General features: G+C 46.9%; 2 protein-coding genes across 2 annotated transcripts; both read right to left on the bottom strand.

Annotated features, from left to right (window-relative positions):
- Window positions 1-4,451: 4,451 nt before the first annotated feature.
- LOC128944406 (ovomucoid-like) lies at window positions 4,452-6,398 on the bottom strand. Its single transcript, XM_054287630.1, has 4 exons — window positions 6,344-6,398; window positions 5,509-5,531; window positions 4,953-5,077; window positions 4,452-4,497 (listed from the first exon to the last, which is right to left on the bottom strand). The coding sequence occupies exons 1-4, from the start codon at window positions 6,396-6,398 to the stop codon at window positions 4,452-4,454; spliced, it is 249 nt and encodes an 82-aa protein (XP_054143605.1).
- Window positions 6,399-8,235: 1,837 nt separating this feature from the next.
- On the bottom strand, window positions 8,236-13,265 carry LOC128944561 (ovomucoid-like). The gene is made up of 8 exons (XM_054287873.1): window positions 13,208-13,265; window positions 12,230-12,249; window positions 11,324-11,460; window positions 10,767-10,824; window positions 10,366-10,502; window positions 9,790-9,850; window positions 8,797-8,906; window positions 8,236-8,304 (listed from the first exon to the last, which is right to left on the bottom strand). The coding sequence occupies exons 1-8, from the start codon at window positions 13,260-13,262 to the stop codon at window positions 8,259-8,261; spliced, it is 624 nt and encodes a 207-aa protein (XP_054143848.1). The 5' UTR covers window positions 13,263-13,265; the 3' UTR covers window positions 8,236-8,258.
- Window positions 13,266-18,489: the final 5,224 nt, after the last annotated feature.

Here is an 18,489-nt window from a genome sequence, read left to right as displayed (position 1 = left end):
GATAAATCATAAAAATGTAGCTGAAAGTGTAAGGGAACCATAGTCAGAGAATGGAGCTTGTGGGATTTGCCCTGTTTATATCAATGAAATCATTTTCCTGAAAAATAAATGAATAATGCTATTTGGATCTCTTTCACAAATATCACAAGTTGAAGGGTTCCTTTGAAAGTTGTTTCTGTCGCATTCTTAGCATCCTGAGCGTGTTGACTTTCAGATTCCTTGAACTGATTGTGAGCACATTTGGAAAGGAAGCCGTAGTCACGGAAGCATTAATATTGATTAATCTCCAGGGGCAGGAATGCCAAAGTCTGAAAACAAAGCTTCCTCAGAGCCTGCACCAGCCCCCGGTGGAGGTGCTGCTTGCCAGCCCCGTGGCTGGGGGGGCTCCAGGAGCAGAATCTGTCTCCTCTTCAGCCCTGCCACCCAAACTCCCCCATACCCACCTCCAGATCCGAGGTCCCCATTAGCAGAACTGTGCTGCTTCTCCTGCTGTGTTTCCTGCCAGGCTGGAGCCAGCAGGAGCTGTTGTGCCTGGCAGGTGTCGGCCGGGGAGCGGCACCGCTCTCATGTTGAGCCAGCACCTGCCCTTTCATTAGCCAGATCCCCTGGGAAATCCGCTCTGCCCCACGTGCTGCCCCGAGGGTCTTGGTGCCCATCCAAAAAGCTCTTCTCCTCCAGCAGCCCCTGCCACTTCCCAGGGCAGCTGGGAGGAAAGGAGAAACGAGGAGAGAGCCTTGCTACAGGGTCTGGGAGAAGGGATGGGAGACAAAGGGCAGCATGCAGGGCAGGGCAGGAGAGCTGCTGGGACAGGTGTGACAGGGGATTGCACAAGGAGCAGCAGGAAACAGAGGGAATGGGGCAGCAGTAATCGCAGGAGAGCAGATGGACTGGAAGCAGGCATTAGGAGCAGTGAAAAACAGCAGTGGTCACAACGGTGAGCCTTGGGAAATGTCCTACACCTGTTGCAAATGGGAAGGGCAAAGTGAGCCCACCTGCCCAAAGCCCTGGGATGTGAGTGATGGTGCCAGACTGTTCTCAGTGGTGCCCAGTGACAGGACAAGGAGCAGTGCCCATAACCTAAAACCAAAGTTCCACCTCGACATGAGGAGAAAATTCTTTCCATTGAGAGCTGCAGAGCACTGGAGCAGCTGCCCAGGGAGGTGGTGGAGTCTCCCTGGAGTCATCCCAAACCCACTTGGCCATGCTCCTGTGTCACCTGCTCCAGGTGCCCCTGCTTTGGCAGGGGGTTTGGGCTGGAGGATCTCCAGAGGTCACTTCCAACCCAAACTATCCTGTGATTCTGAGGCTCAGAAATACCATGATGGAGGGCTCAGTAAAGTGACTTTGGGATTATTTTAATGTTACTACAGACACGAGATCCATATAGAAGGTTAAATAAAACTCTTAAATAAAATGCTTCCTTCTATTCCAGACCCCTAGCGGGCAAACATTCAGGAAGGTTATGGCCACATGAATGGGATCAATGTTGGCCATCATGTGAGAAGTCCTCTTGTATATAAGGTACATTTCCAGTAACTCTGGGTTTCTAATCCAGCAGCATTTCTTCCCACAGCAGTGATAATCTCCTGGGAAGCTTTTTCTCTGATCTTGAGACTTCCTACCTCAAGTAAGTCCATAACCTACCACAACCTAAAAAATTCTTCACTGATGATGCTCCCTGCTTTGGTTTAAAACTTGCCATAGTCTTCATCTGGCTACAAAGAGCAACAACAGGGGTTTTTTTCATTATTATTGTTATTATCAAACACGAGGGTGGGTGTGTGCGCGCAGGATTTGCTGCCATGCCAGCAGCAGCATCCCTGTGCTCGCTCCGCTCCGCAGCAGTCACGGACAGCGAGAACAAAGCGGCTGCAGCCCGGGCAGGAGCAGGAGCTCCCTGGGCTCCAGGCATGGGGAACAACCGCAGGAGATCCCGGCCGAGCTGCTGTTCCCCCACCTCTGCACACGGGGGCAGAGCTGCATCTTCTATGAGAGCAGAAATTCAATTTACAGCCCGCAAAGCCCCTGCTCTAAGCCGCACTCACCTATTATTCCTCCTTGTAGTTCAGCCATCTGATTGCTGCCTGAATATCCCCAGTCTTTTAAGCATAGATGATATCACAGGCAAGGGTGTCTGGAATTATTTGACTGTCTGGAAAGCTGCATGCTAAGAGCTTAAGGCTGAGGATCCCAATCCCTCAGTGAATCTCAGCTCTGCCTCGCTGCAATAGCTCTGACACAGCCAGCCCCCCAAAACACCCGCAATTAATTCACTTTTCAAACATAATTTTGTTTTTCTCCACATCAAGTAAAAATGCAGTAATAAACCATTTCTCCTGACAGAAGCCACAGAGAGAAACTGCATTAACAGAAAGGTCTAGACTGGCCTGAGGTATATTTTGGCCAGCAACAAGTCCAACAATGCACAAAAATAGAAGAAATTATATAAAATAAAGCAGAACAAAATAAGTACATGCAATGTGTTAATCAGGTTGTGGGGTAATTGAATGGCATTTCCTGAATCCAAAACATCAGATAATAACATAAAGTGCTGAGGTACTGCTCAAAGAATTGTACCATAAAATACCTTGGCAGGCAGACAATGTTTCCTGCCTTGAATTTCCTGGAGGGAGAGTTAGATTAGTAATGGTGAGAGGATTTGTGCTGTTGTGGCAGGATTTTATTGAGAAGCAATAAAAAAAATTATTTCCAACGAGGCGCTCATAAAGGAGAATTCTCTTCCTCTCCATCTTAAGGAGCATCCAGGATGAGCTGCTGGGGCAGGAGGCCGGGGCTGCGCTGGGGTCCTGCTCTGTCCCTGGTCACTCCTGAGCAGTCCCAGAGGATTTATCATTTCTACTCACAGAAACTGCCCTTAATTGCCTGCTGGATTTTCCTGTTTGGCAGACATGCCCCTGCAAGAGGCCCTCAGAGCATCACAGGGATCTCCAGCACGATCGGGAGCTCTGCTGTCTCCAAGGCATCGCGGCTCCTCGGGGCCATCCTCATCCTCCCTGCTGCTGCCCGAGGAAAAAATAACTGCTGCAGCTGCTGCTCTCCTACCCTGACTCCCACGCTCTGCAGAGGGGGAGAAGAAGGAGCCTGAATGTGCCCCACACCCCCAGCACCACCTCCCAGAGCCTCAATTTATCCTGGTCCCCAGAAATCGCATCTGACGCTGAAAAGCCTTCCTGCACACAGACAGGAGGGACATTCCAGCCCCAGGAAGGGACTTGGCACTAAATGGTTGCAGAGAATCATGTCTTTTGGAAATAAATTGTCTCCTTTTAGAGAGCTGCTCTCTGCAGTCTCTGGGAAGTGACACATTGTCACTTAAGATCATTAACTATTTGACTGTGAGGCTGCTGCCTCTGCAGCACGCGGCACTGGCAGCGCCTGGCTGTTAATGAATAATAAATTAACACCACGACTCTGAGCCCTTCCTTTCATCAGCCGAGGCTTCCAGAGGCCGGAGAATCTCAAAGGATCCTCCACAAGCGACAGTCAAGGTAATTACCTTCAACCAGCACTAAGTGATGGGTGAGGTGCCCAGATGGGCTCGGTGGTTGGCAGCTGGACAGCAGCTCTGTTAGCTCTGGCTGCCCACGGGTGCTCTGCAGTGCCCCTCAGCAATGAACCAGCGTGGGCAGCCCAGAGAAAACTCCCTGTGGCATTGCTCTGGGGAGCAGAGCACATTGCAAAAGGCTTTCTCTCAGCTACAGGTGGGTTTTCAATCCTGCTCGGGAGGTGGAGGCAGCTTGGAAATGTGACCTTCCTCACATGTTCTCCTGCAGGTGTAAGAAATTTGGGATAACCCTGGGAACTGAAACAGGGGTGAGCAGCTCACTGTGCCAGCAGGACCCCTTCTGTATGGCAGAACAGTGCCAGAACACCCCAATTACAAGTCTTGCTGCTGTCTCTAATCATGTTAATGTTTAGGTTTGCCCGGGGCCTCCTGGTGCTGCCAGGCTACAGAGAGTGAGGCTGGGTGAGGCTGCAGGTGTTTGACAGCAGCAGCTCCTCTCAGCCAGGCTCCTCTCAGGCTCTGTCACATTCCCTCAGAGCAGGAAAAGGACAGGAGCACCAGGATGCATCCCCAGCCTGGCTTTTCTTCTGGAAAGCTGGATAAAGGCAGATGCCCACCAAAGCTGCCCATTGCCTTTGCCGTTGGGGTTGATGTTTTTGTGGATCAGAACACCCTTCTCCCTCTCCCCTGTAATTTGCCCATTAATTCCCACACGCCAGGGTTGTTGCAGTGGTATAATCATGCAACCTGCTAGGTAAAGCCAGAATGAGACTGAAGGACAACATAAATGCTGGGTCTTTTTTTTATTGTCAGAGGTTTCAGGGTTGATAAGAGGTTTTCAAGGGTCAGGGGTTTAGGAAGTCATCTGCCATGGGGAACATTGTCAGGGAGGGATGCTCTTTCTCAGTTGAATCCTGTCAAGAACTTAACAGGCTTCAAGAGACCTCAAGGCAAGAACTCCACGGCTTCTCCTGCAGAGAAAAAAATGAGCAAGAAATCAGTACCTCAGAGACAGAACATCTGGGCTTTTACTGCTGGTCTGTCCCTCTGCACCACAAAAGGACTTCCAAACTCCATTCCACATATTTCCTTTTATTATTGACATATAAAGACAAGAAAAGTTCTTAATTTAAAAGACCAAATGGTCTGTAAGAAACACACTTTGCTGAGAGAAAACTCTTTTGCAAATCACTTAAGAGGAAAATGTAAAACACAATGTTGTCTCTTTATATCTGAAACAAAGGAGTTCCTAGCAAACTCTCCAAAAAAAAAAAAAAAAAGAAATTAAAAATTATCCTTACTGGTGAGAGGAAAACAAATGAAACAAAAGCACTTTACTTCTCCAGCCAGTGTCCAAAACTGATTGGCCAGTTTAAGCTAAGTTAATTCAGCACTGAGTAGGTGAAGGGATTTATTCCATACGTACAGGTAGGCATTGCAGAACGTGCATTTGTTGGGGTAGGTGACACCATCAGACCCACAGTGGGGGACATACTCCATGGTGCACATGTTCCTGATGGTCCTCTGGTTCCTGCAGTAGACAGGTGCAGCCTGTATTCACAGGAAAAAAAACCAAAAAAAGAGCTCTTAAGCAAAGCTGGGTGAGAAAATTGGCATCAGGAGGCCCCACACACCCCTTGAGCTGCCCCCTTTGCTGCCCAGATGCTGAGGAAAAGCCCAGGGATGGGGCAGGATGCAGAGGAGTGCTGCCTCCAGCCATGCAGAGCCTGGGAAACCACTGCAAACGAGGCTGCAGTAACTTTGACAACAACCTGGACATGAGCTGAGTGCTGCCCTACTTGTTGAAGCTATCAGCAGATGAAAATGGCAATTTCACCCGATAATATCTGTGGCAAATATTGCTCAGGCAGCTGGGTGTCTCAGGATTTTGAAAGGCTCCATCATGATGTGATTAGTAAAGATTTATACAGAAACTGCTTTAAGGAAAGAAAGTATGGAGAATAGAAAAATCTGTCCCTTACCTGCAGCGCATCAGTAGCTGGAACTAAAAAAAAAAAAAAGAAGAACAAATGAAATATGTTACAAATGTAATTCATAGATTCTGTTAAAATCTGAGAATGCATGCCCTGAATACATATCTTCCAACTCCCTGTGTGCTAGCAAATTATTCTTAGACAAAAGGAATTTCAGGCACAATGTTGTGCCATACTGTATGTTGATTCTGTAGTATTTTTATTTAATGAGGGTTACAGTCAAAATGGAAAAAGCTGTGTAAAATAAAAGAAGAGAAAGGCATTTTCTATGGTTCAAAGGATGGAACAGGACATGAACTCAAAGCAAAGCAAATTATTGAGGTAAAGAGGGACATAAAGCTGACAAGTACACAGAGGCATCTTATATGCATTGCCAATATTATTTTAAAATAAGAATAGTATTTAGTGAGAGGTGAATTTATAAAGCTCCTACAGCAATTCAGGCTCTCAAACTACACCTCGGTTCAGGATGACTGCAAGAAATGTTCACTTTCATTCAGTAGAATTATTTGTGTTTCTGCAAGATTTCAGAGGTTAAGTACTGGTTGTCTGAGTCTCCGGGTTGCACCACGTTCGTGTCACTTCTTTCATTATGCATAAACTAGCACTGAGAGTAGAGCTGTTCCCACAGTTGTTCTTACCCACTCAGTTCTGTTGCTAAAATATTACCCCATAAGTGATAGTCTCTGATGTCAAGTCTTTTCAACACTATCTTTCTAGGAGTAAATAAGTCCTTGCAGAACGGAGCTCTTTCCAGTCTGAGGATGTTTTTTTCTGTGGTTTTGAAGACAGCCAGCGCTTACTCCAAAGCACAGCCACTCACCTGAGATGCAGAAAAGGGCCAGAGAGAGCAGAAGCAGCGCTCCCGTGATCTTCATGGTGGCTGGATGAGCTGCGAGCAGCAGAGCTTGGCTTTTGCTCAGGAAACACCACCTGGGTTCTGTCCTCAGGTGCCAACCACGCTTATATGTATGCCTGCACCTCTGGGGGGGCGTGTGTGTTTGTGCATGTTCATATTTGCCTTATCCACCCTTATCCTGGGGCAACACTTGCAGCCTTTTGTCTCAGTGGTAATATCAGTGGAGGTAAGCTGTGCTGGAAGCCAAGAGTGGTGTTTCTTCATCAACGGGAGTCACGGGGAGTTTAGATGTGTGAGATACACACTCTGAGTCCTTATTTTAAGTGAAATATGTGACAGTTTCCTCCTGAAGGACCACAGAAAATTCCTGCAGGCAAAAGAGCCAGTGTATAAAGTGCTGTCAGGTTTTCTGTGTGTTCACCTATCACTGCTTATTTTTGTGCAGTGCTTTTTCACGAGAAAAACATTGAATGAAATGCTTCCATAGCAGAAAGGCTCTCCTTTTATTTTTGTGCTTCCCAAGTAAAACATCACTAAGTTATAGTGAAAGCAGGAAAACAATGAACCAGGAAGGCAAGCAAGAGGGCATCCCAGACACTGAAAGGAGTCCTGGAAAATGACAAGGGATGGAGAAACTTTCATGGGACTACGCAAAAAAAAATTTACAATTGTTATTTCCCCTAAAAGCCATTAGCTTTGCAGTAATAGACTTTTAGTATGATGATGACATGATGACAGAATGATTTGGGACCCTAGCATGGATCCTAGGAAAGCTGAGCCCAATCTGGAAATCACTGCTTCATCCATCTGCCCATCTCTACATAAATCCTTTGTTTTACCACCAAAGCATTGCTTTTTGGGACAACCTCCATCAAGGAGAACAAGCACCCCTCTCCCTTTGACTCCCAGAAGAAATGCATGTGGGAGATATTACATTTTAGAAGGGATAAGCCCAATTTATTTATGACTCTCTTGTGTGGATTTAAAAAAAACCCAAACCCCAATTCAATACTCAAACAGAAGACAAAAGCAAAATAAATTTCAAGCACAATACGCCAATGACAGGTCACACTCTCAAGAAACAGAAGGATGCTTTGTCCTTGGATTTTGAAACACTGCTGAAATACTCCTTGGGCTGGCACAGAACATTGTGTAATTGAAGACTGAGAGAAGACAAGTAGGCAGGAGTAGGCACCACACCTAGGAAGGCATTAATCTCAAAACTTGAAAGGTTTTAAAGGACGACTCCAGGATGAGAAAAATCTGGTAATAAGTCATCTGGAGGACTTGGACAAATAGACAGGGACAATGCAGGTGTCTGAACAATGTGGGCTTTGCCAGCAGGGTGCCCTTGAGAGAGCAGCACTTGAGGGGAGCACAGAGCCAGGGCTCAGCTCTGGGCAGGGACACCAAGGTGGGACCGGGCTTTGCTGACAGGGAAAACGCACCAGGAGCACCTGAGGAGGGACCCTCCTGTGCCACCCCTTCAGCCCTGCCCAACGTCAAACATTAAAGGGTCTGAGCACTAATGCAGGGACATCGTTGTCATTATGTGCAAAGACACACAGCTCCGGGGTTGGAGCATCTGTATTTAATTTTTTGTCTTTTATGAGAGGGAGGGGAGGAAGATTATGTTCTTGTTCTATCCCAGAGCTTTGAGCACGAAACCTATTCTGCCCAGTATCATCATCCGACAAATCAAGGCAATGTTTCATGAGACAACACATGAAAGAAGACAGGGAAATGTTGCTGATTTAGTTTATTGGGAAAGAAAATCAGGAGTGAGCTGAGTTCCCCAGAAGGTGAGATGGACTGAGGTCAGATCTTTATCTGGGATTTTCCAGTGGGGATCCTGTGGTGAATTCTCTTGGCACTATACTCAGCATTTTCCAAAATGGCTCAAAGAGATAGTCCCATTGCTGTCCCTGAAAGTAAGGAGAGGAAAGAATGAATTAAACACAGATTCCTGCCTGCTATAATCTGTCTTTTTGATGGCTCCTAGAGATGGTGTCAGATGGGATCCTGCCCCAGAGCCAAGGAACTTGCAGACTCCCATTTGCTATTTGATTATTAAGACATGAGTGAAACAATTTAACCCATTCTTAAGACTGAAAATATCTGTGGGGAAACTACAGTGGAATTTCAAAAGGAAAGGAATTTCATTTCCTTTGCAGCATGCAAGAAAAATTCCATTTAGGTTAAATGCTCTTCAAACCATTCACACTGACAAAGCAGCCGTAGCATTTTTTATGCTCTAATGAAAAAAATAAATGAACGCTTGACACGGTGGCTGGCATTCCCTCCTGCCCCAAATCCCTAATGAACAGTATCCAGCAAACAAAGAAAGCAGTAACTGTGCAAACTTGTGCCCACAGGAGGCAACTGATAAAACAGACATCACTGATATTTGTACATACACAACTGCGTTGCAGAAGATACACTTATTGTTGTATGTAGTGTTGTCAGAGCCACAGAGAGGCATGTAGTCCAGTGAGCAGACAGGTTTTGGGTAGTCACTGCAGTCAACCTGTGAAAAATAAATAAAAATAAAAGAGTCTGATGTGGAGGAGTCAGTAGCACAAGGGCTTGAACCCTGAGCTAGAGCTGCAGTGCTAGTGATACCAATCTCACCAAACGTAATTAACTTCCTTGCACATCTGATGTAAAATGAGGTGTCAGTTTCTCCCATGCCAGGAGAATTTAATAATATAAAAATAGATCATAATTTCCTGTTTGAAGAGATGTATATCATAACCTGGTCATGGCATTTCCAAGCAGCAGCAGTTCACTCGGTGAAGGTGCTGTGCTCTGTGTTCCCAAGCTGGCCAGGAAATTAAATGGAAAAACACTGGTGTCTGGAGAAATGGAGTGCTGATCCTCTATAAAGGTCCACTATCCCTCCTGGAGTCTTAAAACTGGAAGATCAGCACGTGGCTGGATACTGCAAGAGTGGGATTCTGTTTCCTGGAGCAATGGTGCTACACTTGCTGAGGAGAATTGTAGGGATAAAAATGTGTCTGGGTGCAGGAAGAGGCTGAGGGATTTCATAGAGGAGAAATCTATCAAGGCTTAGTGACTGCACTAGGCTTAGGCTCTGCACCATGTTGCCAGGGGCTAGATGGAGCATTGGTCTGACCCCAAAAGCCATTCTCTCTTCCTATTCACAGTTCTGCCCTGATGGATTATTTCTACTACGCTTTTACTCATCCCTTCCTGAGCAGTCACCTGCTCCTTTCCTGGCATTCACACAAATAACATTTATTGCATGTAGAGAAAGCAAAACCTCTCCCCTTCTGCAGCACAGCAGCTGTTTCACTTCTGCTGGTCTGGGGGCTGCTGCAGACACTGGCACTGCTTCCCCTGACAGCAGCAGCACCAAAACCCAGCCCCTGATCACCCAAATCACTTACTGCGACAATTTCCTTCTTACATTCACCGTCAGCCTTCTTGCCAATGCTGGTTCCAGCCTCCCTGGGAAGGGAAGAGACCTGCATTAGGGAGCCCTGCAAGCAGCCTGTCCTGCTGAGCCCCATCACCCAGCAATGCTGAGCAGCCCCAGGCACAAGGATGGGATACAGGAGGCACCAGCTGAGGTTGTGTCCATGTGGCTCCCAGGACCAGCTCAGGTGGTGTCACTGCCTGCCAGGGAGCTGGTTTGCAGCAAGATGTGAGGGACAGGGGTCATGGTGGACGAGGAGGCAGGCTGTGTGACAATGTCAGTGCCCCCTGGGTGAGTTGTTGTCCTCTGCAAGGCGGCACCTGCCACACGGACCCTTTTGACTTGGTTAAGAGCAGCATCCTGTCCTGTGTGAGATCCCCACCCAGCCCTCCCCTTCTCTGCCTACACCAAAGGCATGGCTCTCCTTCTAATGACACAGGACAGCAAGGTTTAGTCAGGAGGAAAAGAGGTGGTCTTGTTAGAAGTCCTGCTGTCCAAAAGAGCAGTTGCAGGAGCAGCAGCCCCAGGCCCTGTGCTCAGCACTCACAGGCTCCGGGCGCAGAGCAGGCACTCGTTGTCGTAGGTGACCCAGTCGGTGCCGCAGACGGGGCTGATGTCTTTGCTGCAGATCAGCCCCACTTTGCCCTCCTCACTGGTTGAGTTGGGGTACCTGCTGCAATCCACCTGGGGAGGGAACAAACAAAGCCCTGGTGAAGGCCTTGCTGACAGCACACAAGGGGATCGGGTGTGTCTGCCTGGCCACACAGGACAGCACCACAGCGGGAGAAAAGCTTTTCTGTCAGTCTCAGTGATGACACTTGGAGGTGACCACTGCAAGATTGTGGCAGCTCATCTGTGTTCTTGTTTAGGGTTTGAATTATTTCAATAAGCACCTTTGGCCACTCAGAAGCAGGACACACTCCTTGTTTTGCCCTTGGTTTTACTTACAGGGGCAACTTCCTTGCACTCTCCGTCGTGGTCTTTGCTGACATTGGTTCCATATTCTCTGCAGGGGAGAAAGACAAATGTTAGGAAGTTCAGCAAAGATGTCTTGCAACATTCTAGGTGCTAAAATCAATACAAGGGAAAACTGACTTTCTCAGTCAGGCTTTTTTTATATCTGTATTTGAGAAGGTAGAGCCACCCTCCCTCATCAGCTGAGTAGCTGGCAGGGATGTAAAACCCCGGGAAGCTTTGGGGCCATTTTGGGCAGCCCTGAGCAGAGCATCTCTATCCTCTTGCTGTGATGAGATGTGCTCTCAGAGCCATCACCTGGCCACTCCTTGAGACAGAGAAGAAAAAACCTGAATAAATTACAGAAGCAAAAGAAAGACACGGTGGCTAAAGCTCTGCCTGAGCGCTGTGCCGTGATAGCCAAGCTCATTTTGGAGGAATTGACACGGGCGATGTGTGACAGATTGGTGAGCTGTGGTGCTGCCAGGAGCCCTGAGCCGTGCTGCCTGGGGTCCCCAAGCTGTCCCCAAGTGTCCCCAAGCAGAACATACACGTTGTAGGCGCAGAGCAGGCACTCGTTGCCGTAGGTGACGCCGTCGGAGCCGCAGATGGGGCTGACGGCCTCGCTGCACACCAGCACCTCTTTGCCCTCCTCGTTTGTGGTGTTGGGATAGGTACTGCAGTCCACCTGCCACAGCAATCACAGCAACGGGGTGAGAAAACCTGAGACGTTCACAGCTCTCATTGTGTGTGGGACACTGGGCTGGTACAACCAGTCCTCACTGCCACAGCACAAACTTCTGCTGTGGGTGCCTCGGGAGAATCCATCCTGCAGAGACATTCCCACAGAGCAGGAGAAGAGGAGGAGGAGGGAAGAGCTATAACCATGAAGCCCCTAGGATGGGACAAACCAGTGCTGGTCTCTCACGCTCACTTGACATGATTTTATAAAGGCTCTCCATTGGTCTCTAGTTCTTGTATTCTTGTGGCCCCTCCACTGCACCTCTGGTTTTATTTTTTCATTCTTAATACACTAATCATATTTTTTTTCAGAAGACCAAGACCTGTGAGGAAGCTGGGTCAGCTCAGAGTATTTTAGTATTTCAGTAGGTTGCCCTCAGGTAGGTTCTGATGCTAGCCTATTGCCTTAATTTAGAACCAGCTATATATTTACAGCTTAAAGCTTAGACCAGTCTAAAGTTGCTGAAAAATTAATTAATCCAAAAATATTGTATCATTACTACTAAAACATTATTAACATACAGCATAGATGTACAGCCCAGGGCAGTATAATTTCATGTTTTACCCTGTAGGATCTGATTACAGTGACCCGAGTGTGACACTTGGGTGAAAAACAGCTGAGCATTTACAGGCTGGACGTTTTTCCCATTCCTTTGGTTATACCTTTATCAGGCCACATACTTGAGAAAGGTGACAGAAAAAAATCTTCCACTTACCTCAATCCCAAAGACAGTATCTGGAAAAGAAAAGAGAGGCAGAAAGTATGAACAAAAGCCAATGTGATAAGACCTCAATTAAAGCTGGAAATATGGATATAAAATTCCTGTGTGCAGGACCAAGCCAAATGATTTCTAGTGATTGTTTTTTGAACTAAATAAACTATGTATGATTTTTTTCCTCTATGTTGATAAGCATAATAGCATTGCTTATTGCTGGCTATGATGAAACACCTTTTTGAATAGCTTTGTTCTTTTTTTGTTCTGAGACATGTAGATTTATTAATTGAAAACAGAACAGCTTTTCCTTCCTTATCTTTTTACATATCCGCTTTGACCCTAAAGCGCTGCTGTTATGTATCTGGAAATACACCTGAATCAACAGAGACACATGCAAATAGTCACCTACAGGATAAGCAAATACATACAGCATCTGTTGACAGAAATATGCATTTGAAAGAAGGTGAGAGTGAAAAAAATGTCTTTGGCTTTGTAATTTCATCAGTTGTGAATATGCAGTGAGAACATCAGAGTCTGGCTTGTTTTCATCTCTTGCTGTTCCATTAGCAGAAAGAGCATTGCAGGAAATTTGCCAGGGCCTTGCAGAGAACTTGCTTGCACCATTACAATATTTTCCTTACTAGTTACCAGAGGTCTGACCCCCTTCTCACGGCCTTATTTCAAGTATTCATCCATTTGCTGTAATTGTACAAGCCTAAGCAGTGTAATGGTGTGAGAACATCAGTGCACAAAGTGTAACAGCACGAGTTGCCAGCACAGAACTCCATTGCTGTTATATTTATGACAAACCATCAGCTACAGCAGCAAGCCACTGAGGACTATCCTGAAAAACACTCCTGCAACCTGCACGATGGCAACCGAGGCAGCGGAGCCCTCTGAAGGAGATTTCCTCTCTTTGAATCCTCTGCCTCATCCCTTTGAAGGCAGCCAGGACTCAGACCCTGGAGAGCCACTCACCTGGGGCGCAGCAAAGCGCGAAGGAGAGGAGCACCAGAATTCCTGCCCTGGTCATGCTGGAGGTGCTGGAGTCTGCAGGCTGCTGCTCCCACTCTGCTCAGAGATGGTCCCTGCAGGGCTGCCTGCAAATATATACAAATGCAATGTCTAAACTGTTCAACTGTAACATAAAACAACCTGCAGAATCTGTCAGCAGCACAATGAGGCCGGGAATATTTATGGAGGTCTTGACTTTTCGGGTAATGGTCTGAGCCTGCCAGGCAATTGATTTTGGCTGGACACCTGGTTAATAGATCAAGACAAGTATCACAAGTTCTGAGTGGTCAAAAGAAAAAGAACAGCCTTTGGGACAAAAGGAACCTCTTTGGGATTCTGGTGGAAATGCAAGGAGCACAAGATATTGAGGGGAATAAAGAGCAGGCCACTGATTTGTCTCTTGTAGAGCAACATCTCCCATCAGGGAGCAGCTTCTGCAGTACCACCCTGTCTGCAGACCAGGCTGAGTCTCTGCTTTCCTTTCTGCTTTTGGGTGGGTTTTTCTCCCCAAATTCCCAAATAATCACCTGTAGGTACAAACACAGCTCAGGTGTGGCTTTGCCATCAACAGCACCAGTTAAGCTTCGTCAGGCAGATCTGGCAGGACCGTGTCCAACCTGTGAATCCAAAGGTTTTAAGCACCAGTTTGAGTAAAGCCAAGGCTTCATGACAGTTTCACTCCCTGGGTATCGAAGAGCTCAGTAGAAGACTTGAAAGCAGGTTAAAAATCTGTCAAATGCCACTAAAAATGTCACTTGAACCTTAGCAACAGGGAGCACTTATTTACAGACCCAGTCCCAGTTAAACACAAGGATTCAGGGTGTTCTGCCAAGCCAGCTGAAGAACAAAAGACACTGAGGATTTGGAACCTATTTACATTGCACCAGCTATACCTGAAAGTACAGTAGGTCCTTTCCTCTTGCAGATATTTTAGAAGATGATACTTAAAATATAGAATCTGTCCCCATTTCCCTGTCTGTCTCACACCGCCAGCCTTTGTGTCATCTCCAAATTGCTCCTGCCTAGGAGCAGGTCTGCACCTCTGCTGGTTTAGTAGCTGTAATTTTGCAGGAGTGGGTTCTGCCTGTAACCTGTTCCTCATCCCTTTCACAGGTTCAAAGTGGCAAGGACACTTGGGGTTTTTGGGGGGTCACTGGAGCTAAGCATTGTGCTTAGGGTAGACTTCAGAATTTTGGGAGGTGCAGAGCAAATGGTGCTTTACAGGTGCTGCCTTTAATGAACCAGGCACCGCCCATAAGACAAATGAAATTCATCTGAAATCATTGAAATTCACCCCAAGCAAATGTGTTGTTGTCTGATCCACCACAGTAGTCTAAAGGGTATATTTTGACCCTTACCTGGATATATTGGATGTTGCATGGAATCACCTCTCCTGGCACACCCAGAAGGCCACAGCATGTCTGTGTGGATATGCAGGTCACATTTTCACATCCAAGAGATGAGATTCTTCACAGGCAGAAGCATCGAAATAATTATGCTGCTGTGATTGTTTCTATAAATTACAGGGAGCATGCATGAATATTTCAGACAGATTTGGCACATCTTCAGGATATATTGGCCCGATGTGCCTTGTGAGCAGCATCTCTGGAAGCCAAACTCTTTTCCCTGAGCATGTGCAGGAGTTACTGAAGCTGCTCCCTGCATGTCACAGTTGCTGATTTTTCCTGTGCAGAGTTGGAGGGGGCTACATCCCTCTGGGTTAAATATGGAATTTGCCGCTCCCTCATCCAACCAAGACCTCTCCAAACGATCCTCACCAGCCTTCACAGCCCCAGCCCTGGACAGTGCTGTCCTTTGGGCAAGACCAACCTCTCCTGATGAGTGGAGAGCATTTTCCTGCCAAAGTCTGGCACATGTTACACCACTGAAAAATTTTCCAATTCAACTCCTGGTTCAGCTCTAGGTCTGGCACTGGCCTCAAGCAACTCAGATTTTCTCTGACCACCACAATGCCTGGATGGGATGTCCAGCAGATGCCTTATTTCACTCTCTCACCTACAGACACTTCAGGGAGACTCAAATCTGCAACAATTAAATGGTGACTGGGGAGCACCTGAGCCCCACAGGTACCCCCTAGGCAAGCCACAAAAGGGACACCCAGAAATCCCCACGTTCAGGCACTTGCGCAGCCTGCAGCCATTCAGCATCCACAGCCTCCCCACCCAGGGTTACAGCTCCAGATTATCCCACCTCTGGTAACAGCATGGAAAAACCCCACAGCTGGCTGAGCTCCTGCTGCAGGGCAGGTCTCTCAGGCCTTAGCTGCTCCTGGAAGAACAGTTAGAAAGAGGATTTGGTCTGCAATCCGGCCACTGATCTGCTGTAATCCACTTCATTATGGCCCTCTAATCCTCAAAGTCAGATGCAGCATATGGCTAATGACCATTTGGCTGAAGGAAAATCCTCTGCGTGCAGCAGCCAGCACCAGGGCAGACATCCTACAAGAGAGCTGGAGATGGACTCTGGACAAGAGCATGGAGTGAGAGGACAAGGGGGAATGGAAAGGCTTTAAGCAGAAAGAGGGAAGGCTTAGATTGAGTATTAGGGAGAAATTCTTTAGTGGGAAGTCCTGGCACAGGGTGCCCAGAGCAGCTGTGGCTGCCCCATCCCTGGAAGGGTCCAAGGCCAGGCTGGACAGGGATTGGAGCAGCCTGGGACAGTGGAAAATGTCCCTGTCTATGGCAGAGGGGCTGGATAAAAATTATCTTTAAGCTCTCTTCCAACCCAAAAATTCTAGGATCCTGTATTCTGCAGGTAAGCAAAGGCAGTGCCACACCTCAGGGTGCTGCCTGTTATGGTCCTGAGCACATAAGGTCTGTGTATAATGGCCAAATCCCACCAGGGCAGAGTTTGGCCATTATACAGCATCCTCTCTACTTACTCATGTAATTTCTTGTTTTACATTTCCCATTACAGTTTTTTTTCAGTATCGATTTCCTGTTCTCTGAAAAAATCAAAACTGAGGTTGAAGAATTTTCTTAGCAGATATGCAACTCCTCAGCATAAATAACATATTGATAAATTAATGGCAAATCATTTAATACACTTTTCTAAACACTCCCGGGGTTTGACACATTATTTAATTAACAAATACCTGCTGTAAAGGTGAGAAATACCGATTGGTTGCAACTCTTCCATGAAAATGCCTCTAATCACTCCAAAATGCCTGCTAAACACAATTCAGGCTACAGTTTTCATCTCTGGCTTTCTTTTGCCCACAGTGTGGCCAATAACTGTTTGCACTGAGCCACATGCCTGGAGAAACGAACGCAGCACAAATGGAAGCTCTGCCTCTCACCCAGTGCTTGAAGGCCTCATCTGAACTGAGCCATAAAGCAAACAAAGTCACTGATATGATTAAAAACATCTCTCTATCAAAACATATCCATGTGTTTATGAACTTATTAAATAGAGCTTGATCCAGGTAATGCCAGTGGATGTTTTCCTGAGCTAATAAGACCATGGGCAGAACTTTGTACCCTGCAGGTGAAGGCTAACATGGTTTCACGTTACTTATGCAATGAATTGAATGAATTTGGCCCCACTACAAGGGCAGATGTTGACACATGGGAACGAGTCCAGCAGGGGCAGGCAGGCTGCCAGGGACAGGGGCACAGGGCATTCCAGGAAAGCTGAAGGAGCTGGTCTTGTTCATCCTGGGGAATAGATGGCTATTGGGATCACATTGCTGTCTGCAGCTCCCTGATGGGGTCAGAGACAAGTCTTCTCTAAGCTGTATGGCAAAAGGATTAAATTCTGAATGAATGTGAGGAATTATTCCTTGTCATGAGTACGATCAAGCACAGAAAGCAGAGAGGCCATGCATGTCCTTCCTCAGTGCTATTGAGAACGCAACTGAACAAGAAAGGCCTTGGGCACCCTGACCTGCCTCTGACTTTGGCCTTGCTTTGATCAGGGTTGGAGCCAGAGATATCTGGAGAGCTCTTACAACTTGAATTATTTTATTTATGTTGTACTTATATAATTCTCTCTCCTATAAATAGCTGTTATTAATAAAAAAATCATAATATTTCTCTATGACCCAGGAGAGTCTTCTCAGAATTTTCCTCCAGCCTTTACTGAAGAGTCACAGCTCTACAAAGAGCTCCCAGAATGTTTTTACAGGGGTGACCAGTAACATGTACAACAGAAGGAGTGGATTGTAATAATTGTTAAAATAAACCATCTAAACCACTATTAGCATCATAACACACTAAACCATCCACATTTCAAGACATTATTAGCTCTCAATGACTTCAAAGTCTCCTCAGTTCTGCAGGAGCCCAGCACTTTGCCACCACAACCCTTCTCCAGAAGAGCATCAGCATTTGAATCTCAAGAAAAGTTATCTGCACCAGGGAAAATCAGGTGCCCAAATATCATCCACTTCCCTGCTGTGTGCAGCCTGGACCCGATGAGGGTCTCAGCAGCAGCAGCAGCTCTGAGGACACATCCCCATCCCTCACCTGCCCAGCTCTGAGAAGTTTCTGGATGATGAGGATGTCAGGCCAGGGCTCCACTGCAGAAGACAGGAGTAACTCATGGGGAAGCAGGACAATGCTACAATGAACACCAGAAAAAGGAGGCAGCAACCCACACAATTTGGCTGGACACTGACCCAGGTTATTGCTCTTTGAAGTGAATGCACTGCAGGGGAGGTGGGCTGGAGGTAACCCTGAGGTATTAACCTGCAGCTGATCAGAGGAACAGGAAATCATTGGTTTAATCAGCTTCCCTGACACTTCAGTGATCTCAGCTCTGCATCACTGAGCACTCGTCTCATCTTTGCCACAGCCCAAGCAGGAGCAATGAGGAGATGGCTGCAGGGAAGTGGCAGCTGACCTGGGACTGACACCATTCATGGCTGACAGAGGACAGAGCCAGCCAGGCAGCTTCACTGCTAGGGCTGGCAAAGTCTCCTTCAGGAGAAAATCTTCCCAAGGTACAAAAACAAATAATAAAATTCAATAGATTCTTATCTGCAATGAGACATTATTTATAGCTCAATGCACAGTTAAAATAGAATGAATAAGCATGTTCAGCTATGAAAGCAAATTGCTTTGAGGTTATATAAACCAGGGGAATAGTTGAACACATTTTCAAGCTACCAGTCATGCAGCAGCACTCCCATCACCAGAACAGCACACAGCAGGGGGACTGTGGCCGTGTCCCTCGGATTGCAGGCAGCTCTGTGACCCACCAAGGCGTGTCACTGCTGAGAGAGG

This window comes from Melozone crissalis, unplaced genomic scaffold, assembly GCF_028551555.1.
Source record: "Melozone crissalis strain CALT ecotype California unplaced genomic scaffold, PUWL_Pcris_2 ptg000061l_1, whole genome shotgun sequence".
NCBI classification, from domain to species: domain Eukaryota; kingdom Metazoa; phylum Chordata; class Aves; order Passeriformes; family Passerellidae; genus Melozone; species Melozone crissalis.
This window is presented reverse-complemented; position numbering and strand designations above follow the sequence as displayed.